Here is a 12,949-nt window from a genome sequence, read left to right as displayed (position 1 = left end):
AGTCATGATACTATAAAGGCTGATTGAAAGTTGATCTCTCTGACTGTCCACCAGCATCAGCACGAGCTTAGGAAGCTTTGACCAACACCTGCAAGGTGTAGCCCTGCATGAGAAGGGAGGAAGACTTTCTGTTTGATGTGTTAAGAGTGAAGCAGATTTCTACAAAGAATAAGGTAAAATTGACCGTAAATGGTTGGTGATGGTTCTGAAAATTTACAGCAATCTCTTCTTTTTAAAGAACATTACACAGGAAAGTCTGCCTAAGTATTTAGAACTTCCTTCAAAATGATCACTGTAAATCAACATCTCTCGTGTTTTATATACACTATGCCCATGATTCAACAAGCTCTCACTAATTATCCACCTGTGAACCCCATCATCAGTTCTCAAGATGTCTTGGACTGCAACATTAGAGCTAAAGAGTTTGAGCTGCAGACATCCCCATCTGTGGTGCCTTCCAGCCAGCTTCCCATTACCCTTCGGAAGGTGCAACACCGGGCAGGAAATGGTCAGGCAGCTCTCCTCACCTTGCCATGGACTAAGGATATAAAATCTCTAACAAGTGAATTAATTTGGAGGCTCAGCATTTCCTACCTATAGCTTGAATTTTCCACCTATAATTTGCATTTTCTAGCCAGTTTCAGGTTTGTTGTCTGTCAATTCATTTTCAGTCACCCCAGGAGTGTCATTTGCTGTGTTTCCCTCTAATTTAAAAGGGAAGTAGTAGCTATTTTGTGCAGTCTTTCCTGAATTATTTGCTGCTGCTTCTTACAATGCACATGCTGTTTGGCAAAAGCTATTCTTATCCCAATGGAATACAAAGTGAGATCCCTCTCATGTCTACTGTGGAACCTCAGGGTACAGAGATTTTGTATTTGAAATATTCAGTGTGAGCTTAACCCTATCCTTTTCAGTCGCAGCAGTTCTGTGGGGTTTTTTAAAAGAAAAACACACAACTTGCTGCATGCACTAGCTCTGTCAGAGACTAAAACAATGAGTAGTAGGATGCACTTAGAAATTTCAGTGTCAACAAGGATCTCAAACAGAAGACTTAAGAGAAGCCACAACTGTCTCAAAACAAGGCATACACAGCAAATATGCAAAAGGGACATAAAACAAATATATGGAAATATTCTTTTTTCCAACTGCTTCTCTTCCTTTCCTGCACTGAAAGATTGATTTTTCGGTCTATTTCCTTTACTTGAACATAAAGTACTATTTCTGACCTTCTAACACAAAAGAGAAGAAAATATTGTTGACAGAAGTACAGTGCTGTAGGAATATGAAAGAAAGTCCTTAACAAGAGAAAAGAACCCGCGATTCTCCAAACTCAAACATATTTCACTTTGGATACGTTAAGTTCAAGGCAGAACTTTATGTATCCAGACATCTACGGGAGGTGACGGATTTGCCAGAGATGAGGGACAAAACAACCTGAAGAAATTGCTCTCAAAATCTCTAAAGCTACAAAATGCTGTGATTTTCAACCATACTTCTTTTTTTTCCTTTTCAACACATTGAAGTTGTTCTTAGAGGTGTGCTCATTTACTTACGAATTCAAGCCATTCCTGAGAGTGAACTGTTACCAGCTCAGGAGGTTTTTCTCCTAACCTCAGTATCAAACATCCAAAAGGCCACTGTACTAATCCTTAGCACACTGCAAAGATTACAAGTGACAGAAGGGCACCTCCTGAATCATTTAATATAAAACACTCTTGTAAACTTCTATTCTGTGTCTGCTTTTAAGTCAGAACAAGGGATGATAAAAAGAACCTCATTTAGTTCTGCAGCCTAGCCACACCATGAAGACTTTATTTTAGAAGAACTATGGGATTAAATGTATTATTCAATTTTCAGTACAGTTAAACATCAGACCAATTTTTTTAAGAATTAATCCATCTCTAAGAGTTCTCCAAAACATCTAAACAATATCAATAATGCTCCCATGTTGTATTTTAAATGCTTTATTTATAGCATTACAAATAGTTCCTCTCAGAATGATTCTCTTCCAAGTGTGCTTTTAAAAGCCTTCATCACTTAAAATCTTTCCCTGAAATCCTATTTAAGCCATCGTCTGTTTTCTATGCTCCAGAAGATTTAATCACCATAAGATTTTATATCTATATAAAATGTATTCCTTTACATTTGGACACAGGCTTCCAGCCTCCTCACTTAAAATGCATTTTGGTGTCAATAAAGAACTATTCCATAAGTGAATGAAGGTGCCGATGGGATTAGACATAGAAAAAATCTTTAATTTAGACAAACATATTAGGAATCAACAATGAAGGAAAAGTTACCTATTCTGTATCTGACAACTAAATGAATGTTTTCTAAAACTTGGTGTTACATAAATGCTCCTCTCTGAGCTTGCAGAAGAAACACACAATCACCTACGCTTATTTCACTACAGTTTTTCCTACTTTGACAAACAGCCTAAAATTCGATAGAGATGAATTCCCAGAGTACGTTCTCTGCAATCTTCTAGCACACTCAGCAATGACAAAGCTTCACTGCAGTAGACTAGCTGATTGTTAGGGACCAGAAAATAAATGAATTACGACTTGCTTCCTTCCCTTTTTAGGCAAGGACCATAGATAATTTTTCCCACGTGCAAAAACCCTAAACTGAAAATTACTGGGACAGCAGGCACGACTCAGTGCACAGAAACCCAAGAGGCAGGAGAAGAGCTGCATTAATTCTTTAATAGGGCCCCCCTAACACAATGCAGAACATCACACACTGGGGCTCCCATAGGATATGACAACCTGTGCCCCTGGTTTGTGCCACATGACTTGGCAATCTCTCCCACTTTCATCTAATGTTGGAAGACGGATTCTAATGAATTATGGACTAACCCGCTCATGCGGATTTCTTAGTAAAACAGACTCAAAGAACGAGCAATCCATACAGACAGTTCTCTTCAAATCAAATTTTCCAAACATGATTTGGAACAGCCTCTCGGAATTTTAAGCAGGGCTGCACTGCTCATTCCCTGTAAAGCCTGGTAGATGGAATGGAGCAGCCTGGACTCTGCAGCCACCAGGGATCCAGGTGAGTCTCACCTGAGGCGTCGGCGCCCAGGAGCTGCCGCAGCTTGCTGCAGAGCTGGATCATGTTATCCAGCTGCCGGTTGATCTGTGCGTCCTGCACCCAGGCTGGCACGTGGCACACGGGGCACTCGGTGCCAACACAGTCACCCACGCAGGATCTGAAAGGCAAATGGAAAATCATTATCCCGTGTAAGTTATCTACTGTAGCCGCCCATCAACCGTTTCCCAGCCAAGCGCTCAGCGAGAATCTCTTATTTTAGCACTGACAATCCGCTGTTGTAAAGCCCACACGAGTTAGTCACAAATGCAGGACAGGACATATCTACCATGGCAAGTGACAAGCCGAACATAATTAAGCAACCCACTTCCAGAGCCTCGTCAGGACGCTGTCATGAAAAACAGGGTGCCTCGCGACTTCCACTCACAAGCCAATCCAAATTTTCAAAAGCTCCACTGCTGTTTGTCTCCAAGTAACAATTAGGCTCAAACAGTTAAAACTACACATTCCTACACATCTGCTATTCTGCAGCCTTCCATTTTTAAACAAGTGCCAGAAAGCCAACCCATAGTAAACCACCATTTCCGCTTTCTCCTAGTTAAAATTTGCTTGATGCTGTGAAGAAGTTTCACCTGTGTGAACACGTCTCTCTATGAAGTCCCACGAGGATCTCTAGGTGCTCAGAGTATTTTATCACTGCTGTCTTTCAGAGCATTTATGTCAGATGATCATGGTGGGATGGGTGGGGAAACAGATTTACTCAGTAATACTACTGTCCCCATATCAGCCTGAAGGCTTTTATTCTTTTGATTAGGCCAGTGAGAAGACCTTATGATTTGCCACCTGAACTGCAACATTCGAGGGCCATTGTTATGTCTTGTCTCCAATCTATCCTATTAAATACAGGTTATAGTTTCACATAGCCAAGAGTGAATTAATTTCCAAAGTCTCACTACTCATGTAAAAATTGCTGCCTAGGTGTGTTTTGTGCTTTAAACAGGCAAAGGCCCTCGTGGCTGAGGCACTGCTGTGTTTGGGAGACTGAAGCACAGCTCTTGGCTCCAACATATTCTAGATATTGACAAATCACTTGGAGCAAAGGGAAGGGCCAACCAGGTCTCCTCTAGGGAAGCTGGCCTCAGGTTTCCCACCCCTGTAAATGGCACTGCAAAGGAAATGCAGAATGGCTTTTATACCACAACATGTCTTAATTACATGTAGCTGTTGGGGTTTTGTAGTCAACTGATAATGACTGCAGGTAACCTAGCACAGCTACTCCAATAAAACTGCAGAAACTGATCTTGATAAATATCCCTGTCCATAACAAAACCATGGCGAGGGAGAACCAGTTGTTTCATGTGTGACCTGAGTTCTGCAGTTCATTAGTTTCACACATTTCACTCCATATTTCAGAAGCCAGCTCCGGCCATTTGCCCCAACCCTCCCTGGGTGTGTTAATAAACGTCTGTCTTCAGCAGGGGACCAGAATCACTCCACATCAGAGTACTGCAGACTGGCTCTGTGCCCTACCTAATTTGCTTCTAAACAAATTAATCTGAATTTCCTTAGGTTTATTTTAAAAAATAGCCACTGCCCAAGATTCAGTCATCAAAGGACAGATGAAATGCTGCTAAAAGGTCAGGCGTACAAAGAAGAAAAGATCAAGCACAAACAATAACTCAGATAATAGCAAATAAACTCATTTTTCTGGAGCAAGAAATAGCTGCTAATGAGTGCTCATAACTACTGTTAGCTATTCTTTCCAGCCTCATCAATACAAACTGCATTGTCTTCTTGATGTGTGGAAAATTTTTCTTAAAAACCCCACAAAACTTCAACAAACTGGGTGTTTGAAACCTGCCACCCAGAATACACCAGGGGTTATCCAAAATAAAACCACAAGGCCTTAGATGCCCAACACCCAAACAATTACATTTATTAAGCCACATGTTCATACTTATAAATAACTTGTACAAGCTCCTGGGAGATATTTAACCAAGTAATCTGCAGACAGGTCATATAAATGAAACAAAGAATTTTAAAAATTCCTTTAGACAGCAGAACCATAGAGTGGTTCAGCTTGGAAGGGGGACCTTAAAGCCCATCTCATTCCACCTTCTGCCATGGGCAGGGACACCTTCCACTATCCCAGGTTGCTCCAAGCCCTGTCCAACCTGGCCTTGGACACTTCCAGGGATGGGGCAGCCATTTCTCTGGGCAACCTGTGCCAGGGCCTCATACCCTCTCACAGGGAAGAATTTCTTTCTAATATCCAATGTAAACCTTCTTTCTTTCAATTTGAAGCCATTCCCCCTTGTCTCATCCCTACGTGCCCATGTAAAAGGTCCCTCTTCAAGAATCTTCTACAGCAATTAATAGCCACAGCTAGGAAAGAACACACATGTCTGGAGAGAAATAAATCATTTGTGCATCTTTAAATACATCCATACTAGGGGAAGAGATGCTGAGGGCATCTGTGCCATAATCAGTTACTCCTTAATAAAAAGCAAGGCAATATTCTGCTTGTATTTTACCCTTCAGGCCTTCACCACTGTAAACTCCTATGAGATAAGTGCAGCTGAAGACAGGGAGGGGATACACATCCATGAGGGAGGAGGGGAGGGTTTTCCTCAACTTTCATTGACACAGTGACTTGTAGATTAACAGGAAGCAAAGCTGAGTATCTATGCTGGCTTACAAGCAGAGGTTAGAAAGCATCCCTCCTCTCCACCCTAACAAAGGTGGGATTTTATCAGACTGCTTACACCTGTGCTGTGCAGAGAAACTGTTTAAAACACAGAGCGGACCTTTTAACTCCCCCTGTTTGCATGTGCATGCCGTGAAGAGCAGTGACACACAGGGCAGCCACAAGCTTCCACCACCTCACCCAAATGCGATTCTGGGGCACAAACATTTCAGCCTCTGCCTGTATTGACGATGCAGTGAGTTGTCCTACGACAGGCGACGTGACCACCACCCCCTCTGAAATGCCCTGTTGGCCGAATGTTTCTAATTTAAGTCAGTTTTTTGAAGCACTCAGATTATTTGACCAACTCTAAGCAGAGGTAATCCTGCCTATCCCAACGTGTTTGGATGCGCATGAAAACAGGAACAGATGCAGATCTGAAGGAGCAAAGTCTTGGTAGAAGGCCAAACCAACAAGCACCACCCAACCCTCTGGGGCAGAGGAAAAGCCCCTTGGAAACAGGAAACACCTTTGCAAGCTGCTCTTTTTTCTTCGTGTGAGGAGAAAGAGAAAGGAGTTGAGGATGATGAGAACTGCAAGTTGTTCTGGAATTCTACTCCACTACAAAGCCGACAATTCCCTCCATCAGAGACTGAGGGTTCCCTTCACACCTGGCCAGCATCCTGAAGCCTAAATCAGCATTCCGGGAGGAGACCCACAGGGGAACAGCAGCTCCCGCTTTCCTCTCCCCCTCAGTCCCCCGGAGAGCCAGAAGGCACCACCGGTGCCCACTTTCCCGTCCTTTCTCCACAGCACGGCGGCGAGGGGGGCGGCGGCGGGCGAGCCCCGGTACTTACAGGCAGAAGACGTGCTCGCACTGCCCCAAGGACACGGGCTCCCGCAGGACGCCGGCGCTGTGGGCAGAGGAAGGAGAAACGCGGCACTTTTAACACGCGCGGCCACACGGCAGGAGGCGTGGGGGAAAACGGCGGGGGGAAGGGGGAAGGAGGACATCCATTACCAGCGGGAGCAGCTCAGCGCCCTCTCCAGCCGCCCCAGCGCGGCGCGGGTGTGGGACCAAGGGTGCCCGGGCGGCGCCATGGAGGGGGCGGCGGGGCGTAGGGGGCTGCCCGGGGCCGGCTGGTTGCCCGGGGCCGGCTGGTTGCCCGAGCGTCCGCGCAGCGCCTCCCTCATGGCTTCCCTCAGCAGCTCCTTAGCGCTTCCCGCCGCCGCTCCGAATCCCCCGCCCGCCGCCACCGCGCAGGCGCCGGAACCGCGCGCGCGCTCCCCGCCCTCAGCGTTTCCCGCGCTCCGGGAGCGGGGCGGGGCCGCCCGTGAGGGGCGGGCTGGGGAAATGGCGGGCTGGGCGAAATTCGGGGCGGAGATCGCAGAAACACAGGGTCAGTTAGGGTGTGGTAGGAAAAACGGGTGCTAACGTCTTCGCGTACGACTCGATGGGTGGGGGTCTTCAGTAATAATGGGAAAAATAGGCTGTTAATGTCTTCAAGAATGACTAAGTCTGAAAAAATGGCTTCAGAGTCTTGAGGAAAAAGGGGTCTTTTTGTCTCTAGGAGCATCAAACTGCGCAAGTTTGTTACAGAACCCAGACAGTTTAAACTTCTGAATGTTAGGGTAATAGGAGAAACGGGTCTGCACAAGCCTATTGCAGAACCCAGAGCGTCTGAACTTCCAAACTTTAGGGGCAAATGGCCTACGTGTTCAACGGGGAATATGTAGTAGCCTTTTTGGAAAGGCTGTACCTTCCTCGTACCTCAGCTGACGGGGAAAGGAAAAGGGCAACATATGGCCAGGAGTTTAGGATAAAAGGAGGCTGCGTCCTCTGAAACCCCACGCGGGTATGTGCCAGTGGACTCTCCCCCTTTATTTGAATAAAGTTGCAGGACTCCCTGTCTCCTTTATGCACACTGGCTTTTCACAGTGTGATTTTCCACACAGGTGGAAAAGACCTCTGAGACCATCGAGCTCAACCTGTAACCGATCCCCACTGTGTAAACCAGAGCGGAGCACTGAGTGCCACGTCCAGTCATTCCTTGAACACCCCCAGGGACAGCGACTCCACCATCTCCCTGGGCAGCCCCTCCCAATGTCTAATCACGTGAAGAAATTCTTCTGATGTCCAAGCTGAACCTCCCCTGGTGCAGCTTGAAGCCATTTCCTCTTGTCCCTTCCCCTGTTCCCTGGGAGCTGAGCCTGAACCGCCCCGCTGCCCCCTCCTGTCAGGGAGTTGTGCAGAGCCACAAGGTCCCCCCTGAGCCTCCTTTGCTCCAGGCTGAGCGCCCCCAACTCCCTCAGCCATTCCTGGTGCTCCAGACCCTCCCCCAGATCCACTGCCCTTCTTTTGATCTGCTCCAGCCTCTCAATGTCCATGGTGTCCTGAAGTGCCCAGAACCAGACACAAATGCATGAGGTGTGGCCTCACCAGTGCCCAGCATGGGGGAAAAATCACTTCCCTGGTCCTGTGGCCACGCTATTCCTGATACAGGCCAGGTGCCATTGGCCTTGCCTACCTGGGCTTATGTTCAGCCACTGCCACTGGCATCCCCAGACCTTTTCCCAGCTTTCCAGCCCCTCTGCCCCAGCCTGGAGCTGCAGGGCACTACTGAGGCCAAAGTGCAGGACCCACTTGGCCTTGTTGAACCTCGTGCTGTTGGTCTCAGCCCATCTTGATACCACAACAGCATCCGAATCGATCACATACCCAAACCTGATGCTCTTACATGCGTCTTTCCAGTGTTTGTGTATCTATAACAAACATGTCTAACACTGCATAAATATCCCCTATGCAAAGAGGGCCTGAGACAGGTGGGTGGACACGGCATCGTGGTGCTGAGGGCACCCACCCCTCACGTCTGGCACCCAGCCCAGGCACGGTGCCTGCCCCATGCCAATGCTATTCCACCCTGACTTTAAACATTTCATTTTCTTCCCCCTCTCTCTGCCCATTCCTCAGCTTCCTCTGACAGAGATACCTAACCAGTCACCATTATTTCGGGTTTCCAGGGTGGATTTTCCCTCAGCCTGTATGTCCTGCAGCACCCCAGGCTTCAGTCCAATCTCCCACTTTTGCAGGCTGATGTTTTTTAGGTGGTACCTCCACAGAGATGCAGCCCCCGCCATCCCTCTATAGCGTAATTACTGGAGCACATAAAGCAGTTATAGCAGGAATTTATCACTTTCAGGTAGAAATACTCCTGGCCAAGTAAAAGATAGAGCAGGAATGCCAGGAGCAATTTATAACAGGCTTACTGACATTTCACGTGGAGAAGCTCTGCCAGTGAATAAGCATCAAGCCATAAATCTCGGACAAAACATGATTAAAGTGAGCAAGTTATTCTTTGAGAGAACTTCATCATAAAACAACATGGCGGTGTGGAGCTGCAAAATTTGGTTGGTGATAGTCATAGGAAACAGACATCAGGGGGGTGTCCCAGCCTTACCGTATCTAGACAGAGGGAGTTCTACTTAAATGGGTGTTAAATCAGGGCTGGAGGTATTTCTTAATAAGTTATTAATGTCTTCTAAGAGGGTGGTTCTCCAGTTTTCAAGTGTCACACTCCTCTGCTTTCGTAGCTGGTTCCCACCATGGCTCCTGAACGCCAGGGATGGTTTAGATTGGGAATTTTTTTTTCTTTACTTATGGAAGGCTAAATATTTATCTTTTTTACTAATATGAGCCAGAGGTGCAGGGAAGCGAGCTCCACACGGGATGTGGAATTGTGAAATCTCTCAGCTCGTTGGATCTGAGAACATTTGCTGCTGTTGTCTGGGGCAAGCTGACACATCACAAGGTGAAGCAGCATCATGCTCTCTGCATTCATGATAACTCCTAATCCCTGTCCGTGAGAGAGGAATCCATGGAGGGCCTGGAAAGTCAAACAGCGGCCTTTGAAGCTGACACTGTCCTCACAGAACCAGGGCCAGGGCGGGATGGGTGCCGGCCCCCCGATCCTCACACGCCTCGTTTCCCCGGCGCAGAGTGGGGCTGTTCGCTGCCATCGACAGCGCAGGAGCTACATCGGCGCGCCCGGATCCCGCTGTGAAAAGTGTGGCTGTGTCTCTGTAATGGGCTGTTGTTCGCTGGAGCTCAGGGAAGCCCCGCTGCGTTAATAACACGGCGCGGTGTCCCCTCTGCCGACAGCCCGGCACCCCCGGCGGCGCGGATCCGCCAGGGAAGCGGCGCTGGGGAAAGAACAGTAGCCACGGAGGCGAGCGTGGAAGTGCAACAAAAACCCCTTTGTGTTAAAAGCACACCTTGTAAGGGACACGTGGAGGTGTCGGATGCTCGCGGGCAGCAGGCGAGCTCGGATGTGTGTCTGTCAGGGTCTGACTGCAGCGAGCTGCTTCAGGGCACAGCATCCTCCTTGCCTGTCTTGGGGGAGGGAAAGGGGCAGGCACAGGTGCCCTGGGCCTGTGCTGCCCGAGGAGGACCTTGTCCCCAAGCCCTGCAAGCTGGGGGACTGGCATGTCCCACGGTGCCTCTTCCCATCCTGTGTGCATGCACCAGCACACCTGGATGCAGGAGGGGGATGACAGTAAGGGACACAGCTGGACAAGGCACCCTCACCCCTTTCCTTGGGCTGCAGGGGATGGAGCTGGGGCAGGGACCTGCTCCTCACGTTGCCAGAATCAGGATAAACTCACAAAATAAGCTAAGCCTGCCATTTTTCCCTTAGAAATGAAGAGTTGCCAGGTGCAACTTTAACATCCTACTCCCTCTTACTTGGCTGTTGTGTGCTAATCCTGTGCTCCAAAAACCCAGCTCCCAGCATCTCGCAGTCCACCAGGGATCCTGAAAGATGGCAAAAGGCTCACTGCTGAGATGAAACTTTAACACAATTTGAAGCACTCAGAGCAGGTTACAAACAACACTTGATCCATAGATCTCTTGAGTCAACCTGGCATTTATGTTCACAAAATATGAGATGCCGATATATACTGTATAGGACAGTAAACCAGATAAGTGCCTCCTCTTCCTTTCCTCCAGCTGAAATATGGTTAGTGTCTCTCTCAATAAATCCACAGATGCTCGCATAGTTTCCATTGTGCTGAGACATTATGTGGGAATTTACAAACATTTACAACTAAGTTAAACTGAGGCAAAGCACTGCCCTGGGCAGCCTGCATCTAACAAATACTTGCGTTCAAGAAAGATGTAAAAGTCACAAATGATTCATTTTCCTTAATTTTATAAAGGTTAAGGAGCTGGCGCTCTTGGAAATCTAAGAAATGTCTTCTTCAGCAGTGAATTACTGCAACCAATTGGACAGTCAGAAGCAAAAAAAGTGATGTGGGGAACAGAGGGAAGCAAGAAATACATCTCTAAATTTGGTTTATGCAGTATTTAAAGTACAAGTAAAGCCATTCCAGGCGGTATAAGGCCCGCACACTTTAAAATAAATTTGTCACATGACAGAGAGCCAGTAAAAGGGTTTCAGCAGTGGTGTGATATAGTGAGGCAGAGGCATTTGGTGCGTGCATGAATCAGCAGCTCCGTGCCCCGCTGAGGCAAGGCTCATCCTCACCATGCTGGACTGGAAATGTGATTTCCAAACAATGCCGAGCTCCGGAGCCAAACCTGTGCTGAAGGATGGCTCGGCTGCCTGGCTGACGAGGAAGGTAAAAAATCCTCATCGACCTCGTGCTTCGTTTCAAAGAATTGCCCATCTGGTAAAGACTTTTTTATGGAAATACACTGCTACCTGATATTTTATTCATTTAGTGAAGTTCCCCAGCTGTTTCTCAACAAACATACAATTATTACGTGATTCATTGTGTAACAGGAAGGAGCATGCAGAGGGAAGCAGTTCCATTGAGTTTTGTAAATCAGTTGTTTTCCCAGGGGTTAAAAGAGCCAAAGCTCTGTGAAGAGGGATCCCTCTGCTCTCATCCACCTGAATACAGAGCACATCCTGAAACCACTGCATGCTGCCAGGAAGGGGTGCTCAGCTCGATGTGCTGAGCACCCACAGAAAGCGACAGGATGGATCCTCTTCATCAGAAGACTAAAGAAAAGATTGGAGGAGGTACAGCCTCATCTTTGAATTCCCTCTCTCCCCAAATGTCTGAATCAAAGGCTTTAACTGAGGCTTCATTTGCTCCTCGGGCCACCCCTCTGAGGCCAGTTTTGCTCCACACCCAAAGCCCTGTGAGCTCACCGTGGTCGCAGAGGCATCGTGGGCTGCGGCACTGGTTTGACAGACATGGGGCTGCTGAGATCATTCAGTGCAGTAATTGATTAGGGCTGTTAGACTACCAAGTTTTGAGATTTCAAATACTGAGGGATTTGATCCCCAAAAGGAAATAATAATAATAATAATAAAAAAGTCTGTTACACTTTCTGACTAAGCAGCACAGTCAGCATTGCATTACATGGCATTAAATTATTCCTCGAGTCTCGATAGCAGGAACATCTGCTGGTGTTAGACATGGCATTTTTAATTAAAGGCAGCAGCAGAGAAGCCTGTGGTTCATTGGTTCTGCTTTCACCGTGCGAATTGCTAAATCCAAAGGGCACTTGTAGAAAAGATTTGGTCAGAGCACAAGCTCTGGACCCAGCGCTGCAGAAGCACAAGCGGAAAAGCAACAGAGGTGACAGGTAATTTCCACCTGCATCTCTGGGCCCAGCGCCCGGCAGGAGATCTCTGTAAATGCCCACATGGGTCAAAACCGTGGGGGATTTTACAAAATTTAAATTACCCTTCTGATTTGACCAGAAAAGGGATTTCCCACAGAAAGACAAGTAACAGAGAACAGCAAAACATGAGAAAACCCTGTGCCCAGCCAGGGACCACGTTCACACCTTTGCTGCAGTGACTGCTGATGCTCCCCTGCTCCAGTGCTGGGGTGCACAGATGGATGGCACAGACACTCCATACCAAGTGGTGCCCCCCTAGAGCTTTAACTACCAAAGGAAATGAGGTTTGAATAGGGAATAATTTGCATCCCCCATCACCTGCCCTACCAGAACTCTGGCTTTAAGCAGATCAAACAAGACCAAAGATCCCCATCAGTCCTGGGATTTGAGGGATTTCAGCATGGCTGGAAAGTGCCCAAAGCCCTTGGCAGGGTGGATACATCCAAGACAGAGCCAACCAAAAAACAGCCTTCTCGCCTTCTTCCAGCTACAAGGCAGTCCCACTAACCTGGGTCAGGCTAGGCAGTCTGCTTTGATGGGACCCTAGTTTTCTTTAA

General features: G+C 47.3%; 1 protein-coding gene across 1 annotated transcript in view; it reads right to left on the bottom strand.

Moving 5' to 3' along the window:
* BARD1 (BRCA1 associated RING domain 1) overlaps positions 1 to 6,965 on the bottom strand; it is a 40,851-nt gene extending 33,886 nt beyond the window's left edge. The window contains exons 1-3 of the mRNA XM_048309253.1: positions 6,759 to 6,965; positions 6,595 to 6,651; positions 3,066 to 3,211 (exon numbers count right to left, since the gene is read on the bottom strand). Of these exons, the coding sequence (XP_048165210.1) occupies positions 3,066 to 3,211; positions 6,595 to 6,651; positions 6,759 to 6,931 (376 nt within the window). The 5' untranslated portion in view covers positions 6,932 to 6,965. The remainder of the gene's footprint in view (positions 1 to 3,065; positions 3,212 to 6,594; positions 6,652 to 6,758) is intronic.
* Between the last annotated feature and the right edge of the window lie 5,984 nt (positions 6,966 to 12,949).

This window comes from Corvus hawaiiensis, chromosome 7, assembly GCF_020740725.1.
Source record: "Corvus hawaiiensis isolate bCorHaw1 chromosome 7, bCorHaw1.pri.cur, whole genome shotgun sequence".
Classification (NCBI taxonomy): Eukaryota; Metazoa; Chordata; class Aves; order Passeriformes; family Corvidae; genus Corvus; species Corvus hawaiiensis.
Note: the sequence above shows the minus strand (reverse complement) of the source record. Positions and strands in the feature narration are given on the sequence as shown.